Raw genomic sequence first — 25,109 nt, 5'->3', positions numbered from 1 at the left:
TAGATACTCATATATATTTTAATTTTTAAAAACTATTCTGGTATTACAGACTTGAATGCAGAGGAGAATGATTCAGTAGAAAACGAATAAGTGATGATATAGGATAGAATGATTAATTGTAGAGCATTTAGCAGTAAATCCTGACTCAACAGTACTTTAGGACCTCTCATACACTCTAATAGAAAACATAAACTTAGATTAATACATTTCAGAACAGTGCAAAAAAAAAAAGCCATTCAGGTATTGCATGTTTTGTCATTATGTTAAAAGGCTTGTCATGTTTCCTTAGGTTGCCAGCCGAGTGCAGAAGTATTTCATAAAACTAACGAAAGCTGGTATTCCTGTCCCAGGCAGAACACCAAACTTATATATATATTCCAAAAAGGTAAAAATAAAATAGAAGAAAATAGATCTTAGATTAAACTCATCAGAGTCAGAATTGTGTGTGCAAATATATACGTTTATCAGAACAGAGTTGTTTTATTTTTAAAATTTGACTCACTCTAAGCATTTTGTTATATTGGGTATAAACAGAGGGTGGGATTCCATTATTGCTACTCAGTGAAATTGAGCTAGCTTTAATGATGTTCATTATTTTCTTAGAAGTAGGTTAGTTTGTGTGATTGAGTGCTACTCAAAAGATTTTAGAGTAAATGTATATCAGAAAGGCCTTTATGATGTTGAAATTATTAGGATGTTCGACAATCAGTTTCTGTTTTTTTTTTAGCTGTGCTACATAAATCCAAGAATAGAAATATTGAAGATATTTTATTTAATCCTCACTACCGTTCTAGAAGTGTAAGGAACATTATCACCTTCGCTTTACTGATAATAATGTTAATAGCTAACTGTTATTCTTACTGTTGAATGCTCTAGACCAGGTACTGTTCTACAGCTTTTTTAAGGATGAGAAAACTAGGCTTTAAGATACGTTGAATAAATTGTTTTATTACATCGCTAATAAGTCTGGAAACTATTGATCCTCCGATTCTAATCTCAGATCATTTCCATTATTCTCTGCTTGTCTCTATAATGAAAAAGCTACCATCTTCTTCTCATAGAGAACACACTACATTCGGTTGTAGCCAGTTTTTTGCTTTAATTAAAAAAAATAAGGTACATAATTGGCCTTCTTTCATTTCCTTAGTAAATCATCCTGATACTTTTCCACCACTGACGTTCTTCACATGAGAAGCTAAGAGTATATCTAATGCTGTTACCCTTCTTTATTGAAGCTAACTATTTTATATAATTGTACATTAAGGATATTGTCTATACAATATACAATTCTTTGTTTTACAAGTTTTGTTTTTATTCTTTTTACCAAGTTTTGGAAGCTTGTTTTAATTTGTCAATTGTTGTAAATATTTTGGACTTTATTTTTTTCCCAAATATAGCATTACCTGTGTTAGATATGTAGAATTCATTCTATAACTTCAGAATATTGGAACTTTGATAAACTAGCATTCAACTTAACAACTTAACAGTTTAACTCTAATATTTATGGTTAGTTTCTAAGTTAACTTTAGAAGTCTTGTGCACCTTATATTTTCACATCTAAGACTCAGTGATGATGACAAAAGAAAATACTAAAGAAACCTAAATGTGTTCCTTCCTTTGGATGCATGAATTTTAAGTTAACAGACATTTTGACTGTAGATATGTAGCCCACCCATAGATGGAGTGATTCTTTGCTAGGGTTATAGTTTGCATTTTAAAACAGATAAAATGATGGTTCTCCATATAGCTGAGGTTATTCTTTGTGGCTGTGCTGTCAATGAAGAGAGAAAGTCAGCATATTGGCTGAGAGTGGGGGCTTTGGCACTACACAGGCCTAGTTTGTAATATTGGTCTACCATTCTCTAGCTGCAACACTTTGAACAAGAAACAATCTCTTCATGTCTCTATTTCTTCATATTTAAATTAAAGATGATAATAACTACTTTATAGGAATGTTATGAGGATTAAATGACATTCCATAGAGTAAGCAATCAGTCAGTGTTAGGTACTATTTTCAGACATTGATCATGTGGAAATTTTCCTTGATAGTTTTATATCTGGCTTAGGCTTCTTCATCTTTCTCGATATTCTATAAGACGACTATATAACAGGAGTTCATTAAATGCCAAGAGTGTGATAAATGCTGTTAATACAAATATAAACTAGATAACGAGTGTGTGGTTCATTGTATCGTTCGTTGTTGGGGTATTTCATATATATATAGATAGATAGATAGCTATCTATCTATATAGATAGATAGGTAGCTATCTATCTATATATATAGAGATAGATAGCTATCTATCTATCTATATAGATAGATAGCTATCTATCTATATATATGTATGTATGTATGTATTTTAAAGGCTATTTGTACTTTAAAAATCCAGATAACAGAAAAAGCAGTCATGTAAAAGTATGCTAACAAAGGTGCTAATAGACTTGCAGGAAGTGACATTTATATTTTTATATTATTGATCCAATTAATGACTTTCCACTGTTCCAATTAAAAATTTGTTTTCTCACTTAGTCTTCAACAAGCAGACGACAGCACCCCCTTAATAAGCATCTCTTTAAACCTTCCACTTTTATGACTTCCCACGAACCTCCAGTGTATATGGATGAAGATGATGACCGATCTTGTTTTCATGGCCACATGAATACTGCTATCGAGGAGGCATCAGTAAGTTATTTATTTATGTTATATATTTACATTTATCTATGAATTATACAGATTAGGGTACAGAATGAGAGCACCCGGATTTTCTAATGATTCCTACTCTTCAGAGAATTTTGATTTCTTTTAATTAACCTCAAATATATGGGATTTTTAATAATGTGTGTAAAAATATTTTTTATAAAGAAATTTTCAAACATATACAAAAATAGAATAGTATAATAAACCCACATGTACCCATCACCCTACTTCAACAGTTATCAGTTTGTGGTAATCTTGTTTTCAGCTATGCTTCCTACCCGCCCCAACTTTGTCAGAGATTATTTTGGAGCAAGTCCCAGACATTACACAATATCATTATGTTTGTAAAAGGTAATTCTTTATGTAATCAAATATACAGTCAGTTCACATTTACCCAGTTATAAATTGCAGTAGATTTTCTCCTTCCTTCTTACCTCTCTCCTTCCTTCTCTCTCTCTCCTTTTACCCATCTCACAATTTTTTTTTGTTATGAAAAACTGGGTTATTTGTTTTATAGACTTTACCACTGTGTGGATTTTATTGTTTGTATCTCCTTGGTGTCATTTAACCTATTTCTCCATTCCCTGAATTTCCTATAAATTGATAGTGGTCTAGATAATTGATTAGATTCAGATTAGTTTGTTTCTTAGGGTGGGCAGGACTACTTCATGTCTTCTTTTATCAGTCTGGTCATCTGTCCTTTTTTGACATAGCAGCCATTCATCATTGCCTAGGTTCATTAATTTATTACATGTTATAAAATAGTGCTATTCTTTCATTTGTTCTTCATTTATTTGATAGAATATTCTATGAAATAAACCCTCCTCATCAACTATTTGATTATCTTAAGGTACTTATTAAAAAGGGCAGCATAACTGCTCAATTCTTCCTTTGATTTTCTTGTTTTTATTTTTATTTTATTATTTTATTATTTGATTTTCTTGTTTTAAAATAATTTGTTCTCTAATATCCTCCAAAAATAACTAATGAGGTTTTTAAAATTTGTATTCTCATGAACTGTTAGACTCCAGTATATTTAATGTGTTTCAGTACATTGATATTACTGTCGTTATTAGTGTTCAAATTGATCCATTGGTCAGTTGTAACATATTCAGGTTGGATTTTGAATCCTTTTGACAAGACTCTAGTAGCCTTTGATAGTTTCCTTACTGTTTGGTGTGACAAGGAAATTCCAGACTTGTCTTATACATTTCCTGCCTCAGACCTTGAGTCAGTCCAGTCTTCGCTCTGGGAATGTTCCTTCTGCTTGATCGATCTTTGTTTCTGGCCTTTTTAGTGGACGGAGCTGGGAAATATATTTCTGTTCAAAGATAAAAGACATCAGTTTATATTTTTTGTTTCAAATTCGGTGTGAGGACTATGGAGATTTTACTTTCCCTAATTGATCTTAAATATATATTTCCTTTCTCCCATGCTGAAAATCTCATATATCGGTAATATCAACATAATACTCCCTTTTTTTGTGTCTCACATTGATCACAAGTCTCAGAATATAATACTAACACTACCATCCACAAATTGATTACTGAAAACAATTTTTTTAACAGTTCTTTTTTGCATAGAATATATCCCACTACAGAAGTAAATCAAATAACACTTTTTAAATCTACTTGGACGAATTCCTCTCTGTTTCATTGACTGGATGCTAATTTAGTGACTTCATTTCATTTCGCTTTCCACTCATAGCGATTTTTTTTTATTGGTGTTAATATTTTTATTATCTTGAAATCCCATTTCCTCAATAATTAATCATGATTCTGATTGCTTGTTTAAACCACAAGATTACTTTATATCTTTCATAATATTCTGATTATATATAATAATTGGAAAAAGATTTTATTGAAAAGTTATCAAATAAAAAAGTAAGTCTCCTTTGTTCTGTTTCTAGATTAATCAAATATTGATTTTATACTTTGGTATCAGACTGATAAAATGACTACATTCTTTAAAAAGATTTTTTTAAACTTGTGTTTTGTGAAACGGCTAATATCTGCTGTGTTTTAAGATGGCATTTGTGTGTAATTTTGTATTTTGTGAATATTAGAACTGTTCATTTAAGAAATATTTACGTATATTTAATATAAGGTTCTGCTAGAGGTCAGCTAATTAGTTGTAAACCAAATATCTATGATCTTTGCTAGTATAAATTTTAGTCTTATGGGAGTAGATAAATGTGTAATCATGTCAATAAGTTACAGATTTTAAAAAGTCCTTACAAAATAGGTATATAATAATTATTCAAGAGGTACTTAATTTCAATTGAAAGTGTAAGTAGGAGACCTGAGTAAGTGATAGTCAAGCTGGCAATTGAAGGATGAATAAACTCTAGCCAGGTGAGGAGTGGTAGGTGGATATTTAAAAGAAGTACACTTTGAGAAAATTGGCAAAATATAATATAGTAGATTTAATTTAACTTTTGCTTGGTTGGTTTTATTTAAATGAGCACCAATTCAATTCATCCTGATTACTTTAAAATAGCTGTTCAAGTGTATAGTCCCGTCTTATACACGAGAGATAAATTCCAAGACAGCCAGTAGATTTCTGAAAGCTCAGTACCAAACCCAGTATATACTGTGTTTTTTCCCATACATGCGTGCCTATGATAAAATTTAATTTATAAATTAGGCAATTTCACAGATAGAATATTTATTATTACTGTAGATCTTAGCAACCTTAGCATACAATTTCTTTTCTTTCCTCTAATTTAGTTGAGAGTTTTTACCTTTCATTTCAAGAAAGCACTTGACAGCTTCTCTTTGACATCTCCGAATTACCAACATCACTACTCTTGCATTTGAGGGCCATTATTAACTAAAATAAGGGTTACTTGAACACAAGCACTGAGATATTACAAGAGTCTGATACCCAACATAGTTACTAGGTGACATGCAATTTAGATATGCTGGACAAAGGAATAATTTATGTCCCGGGCAGGACAGATCGGAATGATGCAAGATTTCATTATGCTACTCAGAACTTAAAGCTTACGAATTGGTTATTTCTGGTATTTTTCATTTAATATTTTCAGACTGCAGTTGATCATGGTCACTGGAAACTGTGGAAAGCAAAATTGCGGGTAGGGCGAGACTACTGTTTTTAATGAAGCCTCTGGTGGTAAAATTTATAGATTTTAATTTTTCAGAAAAGCAATAACTAGAGAGACAATATGATTACATGTCTATACTGCCTTAGTTTTGAAACCCATACACCATTTTCATTCCATTGGAAATTAGTCATAGTATTTCCCCTTTAGATAAATTTAAAATAATTATAACTAGGAAATCTGTTTATGGATACTTTTTTTTGGAATTTTTTTTTCCTCCTCTTTAATTCCCTCCTTTCCCACTTCCACCCTTGACCTATGGACGTTGCCGTTTCCCCTTAAGAACTGGATCTCTGAAGGCAGGTCGTCTCTTCCCATGTGCTCATGTGGCGCACCCAGGGCCTGGCGCACCCGGGCTATGGTCCATGGCTCCACCTGGGGCACGAACCCAGGATCTTCTGCGTGTAAAGCAGATGTGCTAACCACTACACTATGGAGCCACCCCTGGAATTTTTAACTATGATAAATACAGAACAAAATTTACTATTTTTTAACCAATTTTAAGTGTACAGCTCAGTAATGTGAAGTACACATTCATAGTATGTAGTCTTCAGAACTCTTTACAGCTTGCGAAACTGAAACTCTAAATCCGTTAAACTACATCTCCCCATTCCCTCCTTCTTTAAGCCCTTAGCAGTTCCAATTCTTCTTTGTGTCTCTGTGAATTTGACTATTCTCGGTATGTCATTTAAGTGGAATCATACAGTTTTTGTCCTTCTGTAACTGATTTATATCACTTAGCATAATGTCTTCAGGGTTCATCCTCTTATAAACGTGTCATAACTTCCTTTCTTTTTAAGACTGAATAATATTCCATTGTGTATATAAACCACATTTTGTTTATCCATTTATCTGTCATGGGCACGGATTACTTTCACCTTCGGGCTGTTATGAATACTGCTGTGAACATGGGTGTATGAATATATATTCGAGTCCCTGCTTTTATTCCTTTGGATATATACCCAGAAGTGGAAATGCTGGATCACATGATAATTCTCTGTTTAATTTTTGAGGAACCACCATACTGTTTTCCATAGTGGCTAGAATATTTTACATTCTCACTAACAGTGTTCAGGGGTTTCAATTTCTCTAAATCCCTTCCAATAATGTTTTTTGTTTTTGTTTTTTTTTTTTAAATTTTGATAGTAGTCACCCTAATAGGTGTGAAGTAATTTAACTTTTCTTAATCTCAGTGTTGTTGACCAAATTTTATGCTATCCTTAGACTTAAAATGCAAATTTAAAAATTTAGCAGAATAAGTACTCTGTATTTGCTTAAAATATCTGAATTAAATAAATTTCATTATAAAATTTCTTACTATATTATTTAATTATATAGCTCACATCATATTTATGTATTTATTAGATTATATTGTCTTTCCCAGTGGTGACATAGGAAAGCAGTATCTTTAGTTGACAAGAATTTGAAATAGATGAAAGATAGTGGGAGACAGGTGAAATGTGAGATTGTAAAAAATCTTTTATCCAACTAAGGACTTTGGACCAGATGCTGAAGACTTTGGGAGATTTTAAGTAATGGTGAGTGTAGAGGAGAGAGTGGGTACTATAGAGGACCGATTTGAGAGAAATTAGAAAGTATTAAATAGTGACAGAATTTGTTGGATTAGATATAAGATTGGTGAAAAATTAAGGATAACTGATTTAGGCTTTGGACTGCTGAGTGTATAAGGAATTAGTTAAAGAGTCAGATGAATCTGAGTTCAAATCATTGGACTTCACAACTAATTAACTATGTGACCTTAAGCAAATGTTATAATTTCTATACATGTCAGTTTCCTTGTTGTAAAATAAACATACTAACTAGTTAATAATACCTAACATGGAGAGCAGAAAGGGTGGGAAGTGCCCAAGGGTTCTCTGATCCAGGATTGGGAATCGATAGACCCTAGGGGTCAGTGAATTGGGGATGCTTTTAGGAATGTTATGGAAATTAGTGACCATGGGGTCAGTCATGAGGTAGCAAAGGAAAGTAATGGATTCTGGGTGATAGCACAAATAAATTGGGAGAATAGGAAGATTTTAGTGATTCATCTATCAGCTTCAGCTTCAGCTTCATATATTTATATAGTTTTTATTATTCATTTCTTTTATACTCTTCTAAATTATCTTTGTAACTTATTACATCCCTTTGATCATTGTGCATACAGAGCAGAAAGCAAAGGAGAGATTGGCTTGTTTGTTGTCAAGAAGATGTTATAGGAGTTACTTGAGGAAGCATAAAAATCTTTTAGATTGCAGAAGGGGCGCTTCTTGCAGATCAGGGAGAAGTAGATTATAAGGATAGTCTGAAGTAGCCTGGAGTCTGGACAGAGTGCATCTGCATTTAGTGTATGACAGGTGGGAGTTATGCTGTGTTTCCCTGGTACTTGGATTATGCAGTAGCCTACTACAATTCAGTATTACTGTTGCATTAAGAAGTCCTCCAAAAGTAGTAGTCTGAAATATTGCTAAAAATAGCATTAGTATTCTGTGAGCACTGAAAGGTGAGTTACCTTAAAAGTGAAAAAATATCTTGTCAGTAGAAAAATATTCTATATTTCTATTTCTTACACTTAATTCATTTTAATTATCAAACTAACATTTTTGTTTTATGTTTTGTTCTTTTCAATAGGATGAAGAAAGTGTCCCTATCATGTATAGGAATTTACCTGAATATAAGGAACTATTACAGCTTAAAAAGTTAAAGAAGCAGAAACTTCAGCAAATGCAAGCCGAAAGTGGATTTGTACAACATGTGGGCTTCAAGGTAAAAAATTCTACTTAATCTTACTATTTACTTAATTTTTGAAAGGGCAATAAAATAATATCTAAGGTGATTTTGAAGCTTGAAACTCCAGTTTCCAAGCATATATAGGTAAAAGTAAGTTAAGCTCTTATCCTGTTCATTTATACAAAGTAGTGTGCCACAATTATTGATGTCAAGAGGTTTACAATTCAGTAGAGAGAAGACACACAGATAAGGTATCTATACTTTGAGGTAAAATATGAGATGAGAGGTTGCTGTCTAGCTGTTTCTCTTTATGTCCCAGCTTTACTGAGATATAATTGCCAAAAATTGTATATATTTAAAGTGTACTAATATTTAAGGTTAAAAAAAGCACCTCACATAGGCATACTGTGCATTTTGTGCGTTGGAGCGGGGAGTGAGAACACTAAAGGCATACTCTCTCAGCAAATTTCAAGGATTGCATATTTGAAAATTATTATTAAACAATCGCAATACTGTACGTTAGATCTCCAGAACTTATTTATTTTATAATTGAAAAATTTGTACCCATTGACAGACATCTTCCCATTTCTCCTATTCTCCAGCCCCTGGCAACCACCATTCCACTCTCTCCTCTGAGTTTGACTCTTTTAGATTCCACCTACCTATAAGTGAGATCATACAGCATTTGTCTTTCTGCATCTGGCTTATTATGCTGTGTCCTCTAGGTTCATCCATGTTTTCCCAAATGACAGATTTCCTTCTGTTTTAAGGCTGAATAATGCTCTGTGTGTGTGTGTGTGTGTGTGCACGCGTGCCACGTTTTTCTTATCCATTTATCCATGAAATTATTTTTCTTTTTGTTGCTGTTGTTCATAGATCAGGAATTTCTTTTTCCCTTTCAGATTCAATTATCTCTACTCTTCTTTGAGAGGCTAGTTCAGTTATCTCTACTGTTCTTTGAGAGGCTAGTAGAAATACATTTATTCATTGCACAAAATTTTAAAATACTCATTATGTTTCCGGTACTTTGCTAGAGATTCGGCAGTTAAACAAGACAGAGTCAGTTCCTGCCCTTTTTCTGTTTTCATCTCATAAGGAATTTAGAGAAGTTAAATAAGTCAAATAGTTGAGTATGACTAGAGTGCCTACTGGAGAGTAGTGAGAGGCTATTGAGGTGCCTTGGAAATTTTGCTAAGGAGTTTAAACTGTCCTAAAAGATTGGGGAATCGTTGAATGATTTTAAGCAGAGAATAACATGAAATTTGTATTTCAGAAAGATCATTCTTAAACTGTTTATATTGATAACCTTCAGTGAGGCAGTGGATTTAGAGTGGATAACTTAATTTCTGACTGCTATGTTGCTAATTTTTTTTAACAATGATGTATTTGTGTATGTTACTTATGTGGCTGAAAAAAATGAAGTCAAGGAATAAAAGATCATTCTTACCTTAGTATGGAGAATACATAGGAAGAAAGCAAGGCTTGAGGCAGGGAGACTACATTAGAGATTCTTTTGATAATTTAGATAAAAGATGAGCATGTCCTGAAATTGACTGTAGAAGTAGAGATTGTTAAGAACCCTTGAGGCATTAGAATTGACTGTACTTGATGAGATTGAAGAAAATAATAATGAAACCACGAACTAAATAGATTTGCTGGTAGCAGTATACATAAAAATTCTGATGTGTGCTGTGACTGATAAATTGAAATTTAAAACAAAATTTTATACCTCTGGTCCTCTGGCGTGGCCATTAACCAGACTATTTTAAATGATTTTTCCTCTTGATCTTTCAGTGACCCTACTTTTCTTTAGAGATTTTCCCAATTGACAGCTCTGGCCTTTAAAGAGGAAACTCATAATTTTGCTGCAAGACCCAGCTATGGCTTGTTGGCCAGTCAGGCAGCTAGCTACTCTAGTTGGTCTGATGATCAAAGAAAACTAGAAATGAGATTTACTTTGATTTCTAAAATAGCACAAGAACACACTGAGGACTGTCACAATGCCACCACAGTCAGAAAGAGCTAGATCTGCCTTTTCTTCATGGTGGGCATTGGTTATTAGGAGGCTTAAGGCTTTGAAAATAGTTCAGTAAGATAGAAGTTTCAGAGAGGATTTTGTGTTCACCAGGGTTTATGTTACGTACGATAGCCTATTAAATTGTTCTGTGACATATTTGGATAGCTTTAACTATGGTATTAAGTCAGGGGTTCTCAGTCACCGTCATTGTACACTGGTATGAGCTACTTTTCAAATTATTAGTTGCTAATAATTAGATGCCCAAGTTTGTCAATGATTTTCTTAAAATTAAAAAAAAAAACATATTAAGGTTATTTCCTATAATGTCCCCTCTCACCCACCTGTAGCTTCATCTTGAATAGATGGAATTTCAGCTAGTTTGCTAGAATTTGTACCTAACTTAAAAACATTTTTGTGTCAGACCACTGTCTAGTGCATCTGGAAAGTGGAGATGTCTGTGTGCACAGCAGGATAAAAAAAAAAAAAAGATTTTGGAACAATGTAACATAATACTTTTTTGCTTTCTGAATCTTTTATAGTGTGATAACTGTGGCGTAGAACCTATCCAGGGGGTTCGGTGGCATTGTCAGGATTGTCCTCCGGAAATGTCTTTGGATTTCTGTGATTCTTGTTCAGACTGGTAAGTGTTTTCTTTGTTGTAGATCTTAAATTTTGACAAGTGAAGAGTTTTTCAGCCACTAGTGAATTTAATTTCCAAACTACTTAGAAAATAACATTAACTATGGTGGATTAAATTTTGTGGTTCTAGGCAATTAAGAAATTTTCACTATCTGTCTCAAGTAATTTACCATTAGCGATTTTTCATGATAGATTAATGGTTTTAAACAGGTCGAGCTTTAAGGAAGTTTTGTAATATGGAGGCCAAAATGCATCCAGTGCCATGTAATAATGTGTTTGTGTGTGTGTGTTTTTTTTTTTGCAGCCTACATGAAACAGATATTCACAAGGAAGATCACCAATTAGAACCAGTTTATAGGTCAGAGACATTTTTAGACAGAGACTACTGTGTGTCCCAGGGCACCAGTTATAATTACCTTGACCCAAACTACTTTCCAGCAAACAGATGACATGGAAGAGAACATCGTATACTAGTCCTCTTCAACACATAGCAATGGTATCATTGTGAGTTATGTGCACAGTTTGGAAAGATTCTCTGCTTTCCCTGAAATGACACTCACAGCATGACAGCTTCCTGAGTGTTCTCGTCAAGTCCAGCTCTGCACTGTTGTGGCTCTAGATCAGCAGCTGAACATTCCTGGTGAGCAAAGGGTTTCCTGGGTGAATTTCTCAGCACCACCCTAAAGTCTTCTCGGTGGTGATCTTAAATGGGTGAGATGGAAACGAGAGCACACATTAAAGAGAGAGTAAATTCCAAAGGTTTCAAAGAACTTGGTCATAACTATGATAAAGAGAAGACAAAGTATTTATATTACAACAGTTTAGTAGCTTTCAGTTTTGTGAAAATAGTTTTCAGCACAGAAACTGACTTCTTTAGACAAAGTTTTAACCAATGATGGTGTTTGCTTCTAGAATATACACTTTAAAAGAACTCACTGTCCCAGTGGTGGCCATTGTTGGCCTTTAGTAAATTGGAGCTGCTTAACCATATTGATGTCTAATTAATTTCTTTTAACCACAATGAACTATCCTTATTACCAACAGCGAAAGCACTACAGGAGGCATCAGTGACATTGCTTCCTTAACCAGCTCATGGTGTGTGAATGTTATAAAATTGTCACTCAGATATATTTTTTAAATGTAATGTTATATAAGATGATCATGTGATGTGTACAAACTATGGTGAAAAGTGCCAGTGGTAGTAACTGTGTAAAGTCTCTAATTCACAACATTAATTCCTTTAAAATACACAGCCTTCTGCCTCTGTATTTGGAGTTGTCAGGGCAACTCATCAAAGAAAACTGCCTAATATAAAAATCATATATATGGTAATAATTTCCCTCTTTTGTAGTCTGCACAACATCCATAAAAGATTGTATTTTTATTACTATTTAAACAAGTGATTAAATTTAGTCTGCGCAGTGAGCAAAAGTTCACATGCATTCTTTTATACTGCTGGATTTTGTTGTGCATCATTTAAAACATTTTGTATGTTTCTTCTTATCTGTGTATACAGTATGTTCTTGAATAATGTTCATTTGTCAGGAGAACTGTGAGAAATAAACTACGTGGATACTGTCTGTTTATATTATAGAATGTTTGTTGTGACTTCCTTTAGGTTTTCGATTTTTTTTTTTACTAGTGTTAAACCACCTTTTTTTTTTTTTTTTTTTAAAGATTTGCCTTACCTATCTGTTTTTTAAAAAGAGTAAGGACTATATTATGGAAAAGAGGGTGAACTTGAGAAGTTCCATAAAAGATGGTAACATTTTCACTGTGTATGCTGAAATGCTAAATTAAACTAGGTTATAAAAAAGAACACATACTATGGTGAAGAAAAAGGCAGTTATGTCCAGATGTGAAAACTAAACTTAGGTTGAAAAATTTTCTCATTCTTTTGATGAAAATAAGCACCCCACATATTTAATTTAAATAGGTGGTTTTTGAAAATCACTCTATTCCCTGGAAATTATTGACTCTTGGAAAAGACTATATATATTCTAAGATTGCTTAAGTATTATACTGACCCAATTTTTAGAGTCTCCTGCTTTTTCTAATTTTAAATCAAGGAAACGTTATTTACTAGTCCTCTAATACATTGTAGGGTACTAAAATCATACCCTGAATATTTTTAATTGAGAAAAGTAATATAATCTTTAATGTAGAAATGAGAATTTTAACATAATATATTAATTAAAGATTACTGATGATGTTGATAAAATATATTGCATCAGGAAGAAAAGGAAATGGACTTGAGCATAACTTCTCACCCTGGAATTAATTGGTTGGGGAAGAGAGGAATTATTAGAATTCTGGGCTTTTTGATATTAAAAGTTAAGTGAATATGCCAGAAGACCTACCTTCAACTTGTAGCAAGACAGTAGCACTTGATGGTAACTTCTGTGACTTCTGTGTTTGTATAGGAATAATACCTGTTAGTTTTGGGGAACCATTTAGATCCATTCGGGAATCCCATAAAGTATGAATTATGCTTTGGAAGAGAGCTATGAATGATATAGTCGTTATGTGAACAGATAAACAGTAGTAGATATAACTACGTAAATGTATTTTTCAAAGGCAGAGATGTTGAGAATTTTGAATGGCAAAGATGATTATTTTCTGCTTGAGCAAGGATGTGTTTAGTTTGCAGTTTTTTAGTTCTAGGCCAATTGCCCTCTTACCCTTAAAAGATCCTAAAGGGTAGTAATAGTGGTAATGTATTGTCATTGTTTTAATTTAAGGACTGCAGGAATGGGCAGGGCTATCATTTGTAAGTAGGCCTTCCATCTTATACAAAGTATTAGCTGTGGGAGACAATATAGACCTACTTGTTAAAGCATTGCTTCTTAAGTAGTAGTCAATAGTTCAGATGTAGTATTTCCTGACATAATGTGCTCAAATTTTTTGCTAAAAACTGAAGGAACTTTTAATGACACCTAAAACGACTGCTTTAAGATTTAAGCAGAGGAGATTTTGATTTGTGTGATGTGCACTAATAATAACAAACACTGATATAGTGCTTACTATGTGCCAAGCAAGCATATTGTAAAGGATTAAATTTTCACAGCTTTATGAGGCAGGTTCATTTATTATTCTGTTTTCATGTGAGGAAATAAAAGCCCAAGAGGTTAAATAACTTGCCCAAGGTCATAGAGGTAGTAAAGTGGTGATGCTTGGATTTTAACCTAGATCAGTTGCTTCAGATTCAGTGTTTGCCTATCTCACTACTCTATTTCCTTTTGTGTCAGACATCACTAAGGTGGTGGAGATGTGCAGGATTTGATTTTCAGTCTTTTTCCTGGTGTATGTTTCCTAAAAGTACAAACCTGAGCTCATGTCCAGATTTATAGCACAGAATAGAGAAGCATATCTGTGGATAGGGGGAAAACACTGACATGATCTGCCATGATGAATTAGAAAGACACACACACATATCATTTACATATCCTGATTTGACAGCAAACATTTGGTCATGAGGCTTTAGACAAAGTTGGGACTAAAGCTTGTGTCTCCTGTCTCAGGTAGATGTTTCCATGCATGCTTGGTGCCTCCCACTTAAGCTAATAGTATGCCTTGTCTGTTTTTCTTCCCTTTCTCCTTTTGTTTAGATTAAATTGCAGACCACAACAATTTTGATGTATGAGGAACATTAAAAAAAAGAAAGGGAAAATAGTATATCACATGTAGTAAGGATGTTTTGTGAAATGTCTTTTTTAGTTATAAAATGGCATGCCATATAAACTGTATTTTTTACTGTGGACAACAAAGTTGGAAGGCCATTGTTCTAGGTGCACTGGATGGGATTGGAAGTTTCCAGATAACAGGTAGGCTTTTTCTAAAGTTTATAGAGGCATTGTCCTTTTTAGGCTGTAAAATGTTTGTTTTTATTTCTAACCTGGATGAAAAATATATTTTTGTTTAATGATCCCAGGGAGGAAAAAAAAACCATAAGTTGTTTTTTCACAGTTTATGTAGCTGAGTAAGTGGATTTTTGAGAGTGGCTTCCCATTTAGCTCCATGAGGACAGAGACCATCCATGTCTGTATCCCTAGGGCCTGGTTCTTAGTAGATCTCAATAAATATTTTTTTGTAGTGTGACCAGTGTTTTGCTGAGTTATATTTTTTCTCTAGGAAGGTAAGAGATACCACTTATACCTGAGTGTGTGTCTGTGGGATCCGTAGAGGGCTTGCCTCAGATCTCCTTTACAGGGCCCCATCCTATCTTATTGAGAGGATGCGGTTCAACCTCGGGTGGCTGAGAAGACTTTGGTTCTCTCTGGGATCCCAGTTAGGCCACGTATCTTGATTCTCAGCCATGTTTTTAGACTGATATAATGGAAAGGGCAGCAGAGTAGAAATTCTGGGTCTTAGTTCTAATTGTGGAAGAAGGCACTCAGTAAATTTTGACAAACAACTACCTTTTATTGAACACTAGGAACAGTAAATGATTTACATATATTCTTAACTTTTTTGATCCTCACAACACCTTTGTGAGGTTGTTTACTATTATGATTTTCACTGTAGAGATGAGAAAACTAAGGTTCAGGTGATTTCAATGTTAGCTTTCAGTAATAATTGCTTTGTGTGGGACTGAGGATACAAGCCTTGCCCTTATGGAGCTTATAGTCTAATGCAGAAGACCAGCAATAAACAAGTAAATAAAAAATATGTAGTTTTAGGTAGAGATAAATGCTGTGAAGAAAGATAATTCTTGAAGAAAAACAATGGAAGAGTGGGGACCCATGCTATCATTTTAGGTAGAATAATCAAAACATACCTCAATGACAAGGGTAAATTTGAACAGAGACCTGAATGGAGTGAGGGAATTAGCCTTGTGGATATACTGGAGGAATAGGCAGAAAGATAGCAACAAGGGCCCTTATCCACTAAAGAGCTTGGCTTGTTCAGGCACCATTAAGAGGGCTAATGTAGCTTTAGCTGAATGAGCAGGAGGAAAGTGGTGCAGTTGATGGGGTGAGAAGGCATAGGGCCAGATCAGTTGAGGCCTTGAATGTAGACCATTGTGATGGAGTTTGGATCGTGCTCTGATGTCTTCTATCTTCTACATACACACAAGGTCATCTACTAGGCAGAGACCTCTGAGGTCCCTTTCTGCTTTAAAATCCTATTACTTTAGAGTTGTGATGTCATTTCATGCCATTCAAATCAGTACCATGTTTTAACAGTTCTATAGAAGACCTGATTTGCATCTCTAGATACTCCAGGGGCAGCCATTTACCCCTGCTGATATTTTTCAAGAGGGCAGCCAACTACAGTTTGCTGTCTCATTTCCCTTACCCAAGCTGTCAGAGCTGTGGTGGGCATGGACTGTGTTTGCCAATATGTGGTATGTGTTTAAAGAATGTTAATTCCTACAAAGAGTCATTTTATGTTTCCTGGCACAACTGATAATTTTCATCCTGTAACTTTCTGATTTGCTCAAATACTACTCGTGCTCCCCTATAAAGTGTGTGACAACTTGGGGTAGTAATAAAGTATTTGACAACTGTATGAGTTGTAGGAACATGCCCCTTTTTGTTTTTAGAGGCATAATTATAACCAAAGAAATTTAATTTCTTCTTTAGCAAACACTGACATTTCTATTTAAGAATGACTAAAAGGAAATACGAAAATTAACCATGTATCATGAATACACTGAGAGTTCTTTCTGTACTAGCTTGAAAGTGATCTATGGCCAAAATTAAAACCATATGAGCATATCGTAAATCTGAACTATTACTGTGTTTGCTTCTAATTCTGTTTGGAATAAGGCTTCAAATGCTTTACAGAATGATGTGAGTTACAAATAAATAGAAAACGAGTTATCCTGTGTTCCATTTACTTTATTTGTACATATCCATTTCAAGAAAAAAATGACCTTAAAAATACAATTTTGTTTCAGAAATGGATTCTTATCTGCACAACCATTGAACAACAACAACAAAAAAGTCATGCAAACGGAAACTGGTCTTTTGTAGTGACTGAATAGAGGCAGATGCAGTTATTCCAGTAGAATATATAAGAAGCTCTGATTTTGGCAACTGATAGCACAAAAGAGAACCCAAACTTCACTAGTTTGATGCGAGGAAACACAATTTTACATTTGCTTATGATAAGGTTTGCCAACCCCTGGAAAAGGCCCATTTAAAACATACAGCATTGGTATCTGTTATAAACATTGTGTACTGACATGCCCCTCCTACCCACATCAGTTTTGCTACTGTTAGTGTATTTTTCACAGCAACAATATTAAGTAAATAGGTGATCATTTAAAATCAAAACTATAAGTTGACATTAGTCCAATGAATGCAGTCATAAATCATCTCATGCTTTAAAATTATATTTGGTCATTGACATTAATGCATAATTGCCAAAATGTACCACTAGGTACAGAAGAGACTAGGTTAGACAGTTTTCTTCAATTTGTTCTCAGCCATCATGATAGTATTCCAAGTAGCCAGTTTCATAAACATGAATAGAGAGATGTTGTTTGTGACTCTTGGATTTTGCTATCTTGGAAAAGCAATACAATATACAATTTCACTTTTTTTTCTTATCAAATTTTTCCAGTTTAATCAAATTTCTTATCAATAATTGGCATTGTCAACCTAATCTGTCTGGCTCTAAGTTACTAGTGGATAAGCCTTGAGTCACCAGCCGAAGATGCCAGGCTTGCCCCCCCATATTATTGGCCTTCATCAGGCAATAGCATATGAATCTTGGGTAGAGGAAGGAAGATGTGATAGAGGGATGCTAGCTCCCTATTTGATGAAAGTAGACCAAATGATCGGAGGGCACAACTGACACAGATTGGCACTGCACTGCTGTCCACATACTAACTTAGCTCTGAGGTGCAACCTATATGATATAAAAGTGTGCGTGCTATTGAGTACAGACAGCTGTCTGAATTATGATGAAAAGGGTGGTTGGATAATACCAAATACACCATGCATGATTTCCAGATGCCTCTCTCAGGTCAAGCTGGGAAGCAAACAACAATGTCAGAATTTGAGGGGGACACAAAAAGTTTAACTTGAAACATTGTGTTAAGGTGTGAACTTTATAGTATTTTTCTCTGTCTCCACTCTCAACAACATGCATTTTGTCTTCAGAAAATAGCATCAATAGCTGTGCAGAGTTGAAGAAAAACTTCCTCTGGTGTCCCCTCTGCATTTATCTGTATTGAAAAGGAAAAGAAGAGAAAGTCTTAAATGTTTATAAATAAGACCATTTTTAATAATAAAAAAGTTACCTGTTTACAGTTTTGCTGTGCGAAATTTTAAAACACAAGACTCCCAAAACAAAAGTAAAGAGTAGTTCAAAAACTAGGTTCCTAAATTAAAACGAGATTCCACTACACACCTATGAGAATGGACAAAATCCAAAACACTGACAATACCACATGCTGGTGAGGATGTGGAGCATCAGGAATGACCATTCTTTTCTGCTAGGAATGCAAAAAGGTACAGTCACTTTGGCAGACAGTTTGGCAGTTTCTTGCAAAGATAAACATACTCTTATTGTACGATCCAGCAATTGCACTCCTTGGTATTGATCTAAGAGAGTTGAAAATGTCCACACAAAAACCTGCACATGAATGTTTATAGGAGCTTCATTCATAATTGCCAAAACTTGGAAACAACTAAGATGTCCTTCATTAGGTGGATAAACATCTAGACAGCGGAATATTATTTAGCACTCTAAAGAAATGAGCTGTCAAGCCATGAAAAGATATGAAACTTAAATGCATGTCACTAAATGAAAGAAGCCAATTGGAAAAGGCTATACTATGACATTCTGGAAAAGGTAAAAACTATAGAGACAGTAAAAGATTGGGTTGTGAGGAGAGAGGAATGACTAGGTGGAACACAGGATTTTTACGATAGTGAAACTATGATACTGTAGTGGTGGATATGTGTCGTACATTTGTCAAGACCTAAAGAAACTGGGCTTTTGGTGATAATGTGTTGATGTTGGTTTCAACAATTATAACAAATGTACTACTATTGTGTGGGATGTTGATAGTGGGGGAGGTTGTGCATGTATGGGCACAGGGGTACATGAGAACTCTGCTCAATTTTGCTGTGAACTCAAAACTACTCTAAAAAATAAAGTCTATTTACAACAAAAACTAGGTGCCCTATTGAGGAAAAGTATTGTTATGGGTCATGGAAAGACTTTGAAATTAGTTAAAATGAGACTTCTGAGTGTTCTGGAGCATTTGGAGCAGGGTAGGAATAGGCCAGAGTTTGGGGAATGAGGGAGAGGATGGTGGAGAAGAAGGCAAAAGCTGGGACCTCAGTTTGCAGGTGTGCTAAGGGCAGAGTCTTCTGGGAGATCACAAGGAGCCAACATCAGAGGAAGTAGGGTGAGAGCTGATTTCCTGGGCATGAAGACATTACTACCCCTTCCTCTCTTAAAATTTTCTGACATTATGCTGACCGGCCGGTGAGATTTGTCTCACCACATGTGTAACATCCACAGAAAGTAGAGGCCTGGTGATCTACATAAGATTCATCTCCAGAAGCTCTCGTTTGGTATGTTTGGGCTGGTGGGCCTTCTGATCTTTGTATTTAACAAATTCTCTAGATGATTTTGATGTGGGTCATCTTGGACCATACTTTGAGAAACAACGATTTTTTTCAACTCTGGTCTGCTTTCTTGAGCAAACGAGTTTTGATTTCACAACACTAGGGACTTTACTGATTCCAGAGCTAGAATGAAATCTCAGACAAAACAAAACACATTTAAACATTCCAGAAAATAGATACGATGTTTATAAAAGCACTGTTTGTAATAGTCCCAAACTGGAAAAATCACAAAAGTTCATTGGCAGTAGGTGGATCAACTGTAGCACAGTCATATAAGGGAATACTGTGGTAATGGAAAAGAACAGTATAGCTACATTCAACAACATGGATTAAATACACAAAACTGAGAGAAAGAAGCAAGTCAAAAGAATATGCACACTGCATGATTCAATTTATGTAAAGTTGAAAAATAAGGAAAGTTAAGTTATATTGGCTGGGGATCCATACATAGATGGTAAAAATCATAAAGAGAAACAAGGAAGTAATTATAAAAAGATAGTGGTTACTACTTGGGGAGAGGAAGGAAGATGTGAGCAGGAGAGACATGAGGGAGCTTCTGGGATTCTTCAAGATTTCTTACGTGGTGATTGTATATCTAAGAAAAGGAAAAAATGAAAACATTGTTTTCCCTACCCTCCACACCACCCCCAACTCAATGCGAGATACTGGATCATTATAGGAGAATCAAAGATTGCCATCTTCAACTTGTTTGTCTCCCTGGCTTCTAGTCTCTATTGGAGGGGCAGGGACTTTGCCTCTGTCCTGTTTATATCCCTCAGTACCTTGCCTATGGCTGTATCTCAACCTTACTTTTCCTTCCAACCAACAAACATTTCCTAGGTGGAGCAATGTATTATGTTCTGGAGATACCAAGTTGAATAAGACTGAACAGTCCTGCCTTCCTGGATCTCAGAGCTCAAGGGCAGAGACAAACAATTAGCAGGAATTTACACTATTATGAGGTAAGGCAGGAGCTATTGATAAAGGAATACCTTACACAATCATTGTCACGGAAGCTTCTGAGGAAAGTAATTGTCATTTAAAATAATAAACTTTACCACTACTAATGAGCATATAGTGCTTTTTACTTTTTTTTTTTTTTAAATCTTTTTAAACAAGTTATTACCACCCTAACTTCATTGCTTCCTTTTCTTGCTAGCTACATTCCTTCTTCCCTCCCTCCTCACTCCCTCACTCCATACTGGACACCCTCCCTTTCTAGCTCCTACTCTCACTCCCTCCCTCCCTTTTAGACAATTGGGTAATTCTAACAATGGTCTTAGGAGACAGATGTTATCCCCATTTCACAGATGATGAAACCAAGGCTATGGAAGATGAATTAAATTTCCTAAGGTCACACAGCTAAGTAAGTAGCAGAGACCTGGTTTAAATCCATATCTCTGATTCCAAAGTCTGCGTCTGTGGACTATATTATACTATATCCAACAGTTCAAAATGGCTGGATGGTTGAATTTGGTGGGAGTAGCGAGGGGTGGAGTTGGAATGGTAAGCAGAGGTTGACTATAAAGACGTTTGTATACTCTTACATGAGATTACTGAGGAGTCACATAAGAGTTTTTAAGAAATGGGTTGATATAATCAAACAGGTACATTAAAATGTTTAATAATTGAAAAGAATTGCAAAACTGACATATAAGGCAAAGAGCACTGTATTAGGAGTGATGATACCTGGTACTGTCCCCAGTGAGCTTCAGGACTTGAACTAGCCACTCATCCTCTTGGGGCCTCAGTCGTCACCAGTACAACTGGCTCTTTTATGGTAAAGTAAGTTCTCTGTCCTAGTATCCAATGCTTTGTTCTTGGCACAAACATTTCCCAAAGTCCACTCCAGATCTTCCCCAGAAAAGGAAGCTAATTGGACTAGAGATTGACTCCAAGTTACTTTCTATTTCATTTGCATGTAAGTATTCTCATTATAATTACCTAATGGAGGGCTGCCTGAAGTGGGACTTTCAACTGGATTATACCCTCTGCTTCATTTGAACAAACCCCAGCTGTGTCCTGGGACCTCTCTAGTTTTCATAAGGTGGTTGATATTTTGCAGTCTTCCTCTTTATCTGTTGTCCACGTTGTCTTGCTGAACTCTTACCAGTTCCTTGCATTTAACTCACTTAACAAGCCCTTTCCTAACTGGCCCTGAAATAGGTCCCTCCTCCAACCTATTCTTCTCTAGCCAACACTCCTCAACGTTACATGCTTTTCTTCCTTCCAAAAGAAACCCATGTCTGTATTTCCCATTTTTATCTCCTATCATGTCTCTATTAACACTGATAAATTATTCATATAAAAACATTTAAAAAGAACAGCGATTATGTCCTCTCTATTTTTCTTAATTGTTTGTAATCGATAACTTGGTTGTTGAATGTAATCCAGTGCTGGATTCACATAATTTGGTTTGACCATTATCCAGAATTTCTTTTAGATGCCGATGAAAACACATTTGTTCATTACAACCTTTCAGTCCATTGTATTACTTTCTCCCTTTTATCATCACAATGAACTAATGGCTCTTTGAACAAAAACAACTTGTAATTCACTGTGATGTTCAACTTTTCACTTCTTGGCCAGATATAACCCACCATTATCCCATATCTAGCTGCCCAGCTAGGTGGGAGACTGCGGGGACAAGGTCACAATCAGCACTGCACCTTCAGTGTCTGGCTCTAGACAGGTAGGCAAATAAAAGTCAAATGAAAGAATGTATCCTTATTTCCACATTTCACAGAATCGAGCTGTTGTGGGGCAGAAATGCACTTCCTGGAGCCCATTTTCTGACCCACAATCTGGACTTTATGGAAGGATATGGGATTCTCTCCTATAAAAACCGAGCAATTTAGTAGGTTTCAGAAACAAGGGCTAATGAGCATAAGCACCTGAGCATAAGCGCCTGAAGGGTGAAACTTGGTTTTCTCACAGCTGGGAGGTGAAAGGCTTTAGCTGGACCCTTTCCCGCTTCTATTTCCATCTAAAACCAAACTCTTCACTTTGTTTTGTAGCTTAAATACGGGGATTTATTTAATTAATTAAAAGAAAGCTTCTCGTTGCCACTCAGCCAGGGTCACTGTGGTGTATGCCTCTGTGGAGCCCAAGGGCGTGAGGAGATTGTAAGACAAAATCCAATAATCTGGCTTTCTAGATGACAAAAGCGGCCTTTGATTTGAGTGAGTGGGAGATCTGTGAGGCTATCTGCCAACCCTTGTTAGGCCCAAGAATCAAAGTTCTGAGAATAAAAATTTACAGGCAGTGAGGCAACTTAAAAAATATGTATATATAATGTGTGTGTGTGTATATATGTATATGTATCTATATGTGTGTACATGTGTGTGTGTGTGTATCTGTGGTAGTAGTGGTGTATATGTGCTGGGAAAGGTGCAGATTGGATTTTTATGAAACAAAAGAGAGCCTAGCTGAACTGGGTGGGGCCAAAGCCTTCTGTCTTCTCTCCAATTTCTCCCTCAGTTCTTCACAGGTTACCTGGACATTTCCTCAAAGTGAATTCTCCCCGCTCATCTATTCTCACATGGAGAATATTTTAGAACAGTAAGTGGCTTTTATATTTTTATATGTAACTGTGTAGCTCAAAGGAAATGGAAAAAAACAGTTTACTAAGTACTTTCTAAGCTACAGGAACTATTCGCATTGCTTGCAAATTTAGCTAATTTACACCAGCTAACAAGGTGTTAGTGTTTAACACCCTTAGTGAACAGATAAGAATGCTGTGTAATTAGCATATTGATTGTTTTGTGTGAAGGGGTCTTCCTCAGCAATTGTGCAAACTTGAAAATAAAGTGTCCTCCAACATATAGTAAGTTTTTGCTCTATAATCAATGTTTATAATATTATTTTGCAGCAACTGTCTTTTCCCATGGTTAGGAAAAATAAGCTTCACGATGTCTTTTTCCTAAAAGATCTCCAGGTCTGAATCAGCAAGGTCAGAATGTATGAGGTTTTAATTATTTAATTAAAAGCTAGGTAAGCGGATTTGCTTCTGACTTTAAGAAGTTACCCTTTTTGGTCTGAAACTGGATAAAAAAATTGTGCAGTAAGTAATGTCCTGATCAGTATACAAAAAATATTTTTTTAATAAAAAGCTAAAAGCTAATGACCAGGAAATATGATTAAATTTTTGAGTTTTCACCTGACTTCTCAAAGGAGAGCAGGCAGTGATAATATTTGCCATCAGTCAGTGGAACAGATTGCTAAATTAGGAAAGTAGTCCCACCACTTTGGGAATTGCACATTTTATCTACTCTTCCTCTGTAGTTCTGTGAACTTGAAACCATAAAACAGTTGGCTGCCCAGACCTATTTTTCCTGAATTTTCCCTCATTGTTCAAAACATTGCTTGAGTTTTAGTTTTGTTTTTCATATATTGGCACCATGGGGCTTCTGGGACAAACCCAAGCTGTCCCAGAGTGCTTTATGATTATTGTGTGTGCCACCTTCTTCCTCTTCTAATCTTGTCCTCCGTTAAACCAGACGGAGCCTCACGCTGCAGGGATCCCTCACTGCTAGAGGAAAGCTGCGGTGGCTCAGCCAAGGCAAAGCTCTTAATGGGCAGCACCTGTGCACCATCTGGGGACAATCATTAGTTGCATTTTTCAAAAGTTAGGGTTATGTAAAGACTGCTCCTAGGGAGTCATCGTTTCACGTATTCGGTCAGGCCACATATTTCTCCTCATTCTCAAGGCCTGTAGAAATAAGGACTATACATACCTTTACTCCAGAGAGCTTTAAGGGCAAGCTTTAGGATCAACTGGAGGATGGATGATAATCTGCACATTTATGGCTTCTCTGCACACTGGGCTTTCCAAAGTATACAAGCATTTCCTCAAAGTGAATTTGTCCCTTTAAACTGTTACGTGGTCCTATCTTTCCTTCTTTCTCCTCTTCCTCCCAGTTCTGTCTGAAATTTAAATCTGACTAACAGATCTTTTCGCAGACATGAAAAATCTATCCTTTCTCAAATTGACCTCCCTAAAACATATCTGATCAGTCGATTTCCTGTTTAAAATGGTTCCTTCCATTACCTGCAGTATTTAGTGAAAATTTCCTAGGGTAGCCTAGAAATACAGCAGCCACAGGTGGCTTCTGAACACTTGAAAGGTGGCTAGTACAACTGAGGAAACAGAATTTTTAATATTATATAATTAAAATTAGTCTAACTTTTAAAACTGGTATTTAACTCAGTTACTAGAAAATTCAAATATATGTTGAAACAACTTGGGTATGTGAAATCTGCCTTTTCAACCATAAATTCTATGACATACAAATACAATTCTAGAATTTCTGA

The 25,109-nt window shown here is 35.3% G+C and overlaps 2 protein-coding genes across 11 annotated transcripts in view; one reads left to right on the top strand and one right to left on the bottom strand.

Annotated features, from left to right (window-relative positions):
* The window catches only part of ZZZ3 (zinc finger ZZ-type containing 3), an 85,214-nt gene extending 72,416 nt beyond the window's left edge, over nt 1–12,798 (top strand). For 4 of the 8 annotated variants that reach the window (XM_015595110.2, XM_025052099.1, XM_015595111.2 and 1 more), the window contains 5 exons: nt 290–385; nt 2,528–2,680; nt 8,451–8,585; nt 11,106–11,206; nt 11,510–12,796. In XM_015595110.2, the coding sequence (XP_015450596.1) occupies nt 290–385; nt 2,528–2,680; nt 8,451–8,585; nt 11,106–11,206; nt 11,510–11,654 (630 nt within the window). In that variant the 3' untranslated portion in view covers nt 11,655–12,796. Of the gene's footprint in view, nt 1–289; nt 386–2,527; nt 2,681–5,744; nt 5,832–8,450; nt 8,586–11,105; nt 11,207–11,509 lie in introns of those variants that run through there. The other 4 variants (XM_015595112.2, XM_006919341.3, XM_015595108.2 and 1 more) reach the window with 3 other exon arrangements.
* Nucleotides 12,799–17,030: 4,232 nt separating this feature from the next.
* Nucleotides 17,031–25,109, bottom strand: part of AK5 (adenylate kinase 5) — a 195,392-nt gene continuing 187,313 nt past the window's right edge. For all 3 annotated transcript variants that reach the window (XM_015595113.2, XM_025052102.1, XM_006919339.3), the window contains one exon: nt 17,031–18,382. In XM_015595113.2, coding sequence (XP_015450599.1) covers nt 18,314–18,382 — 69 coding nt within the window. In that variant the 3' untranslated portion in view covers nt 17,031–18,313. The remainder of the gene's footprint in view (nt 18,383–25,109) is intronic.

Source organism: Pteropus alecto, unplaced genomic scaffold (genome assembly GCF_000325575.1).
Source record: "Pteropus alecto unplaced genomic scaffold, ASM32557v1 scaffold25, whole genome shotgun sequence".
Classification (NCBI taxonomy): domain Eukaryota; kingdom Metazoa; phylum Chordata; class Mammalia; order Chiroptera; family Pteropodidae; genus Pteropus; species Pteropus alecto.
Note: the sequence above shows the minus strand (reverse complement) of the source record. Positions and strands in the feature narration are given on the sequence as shown.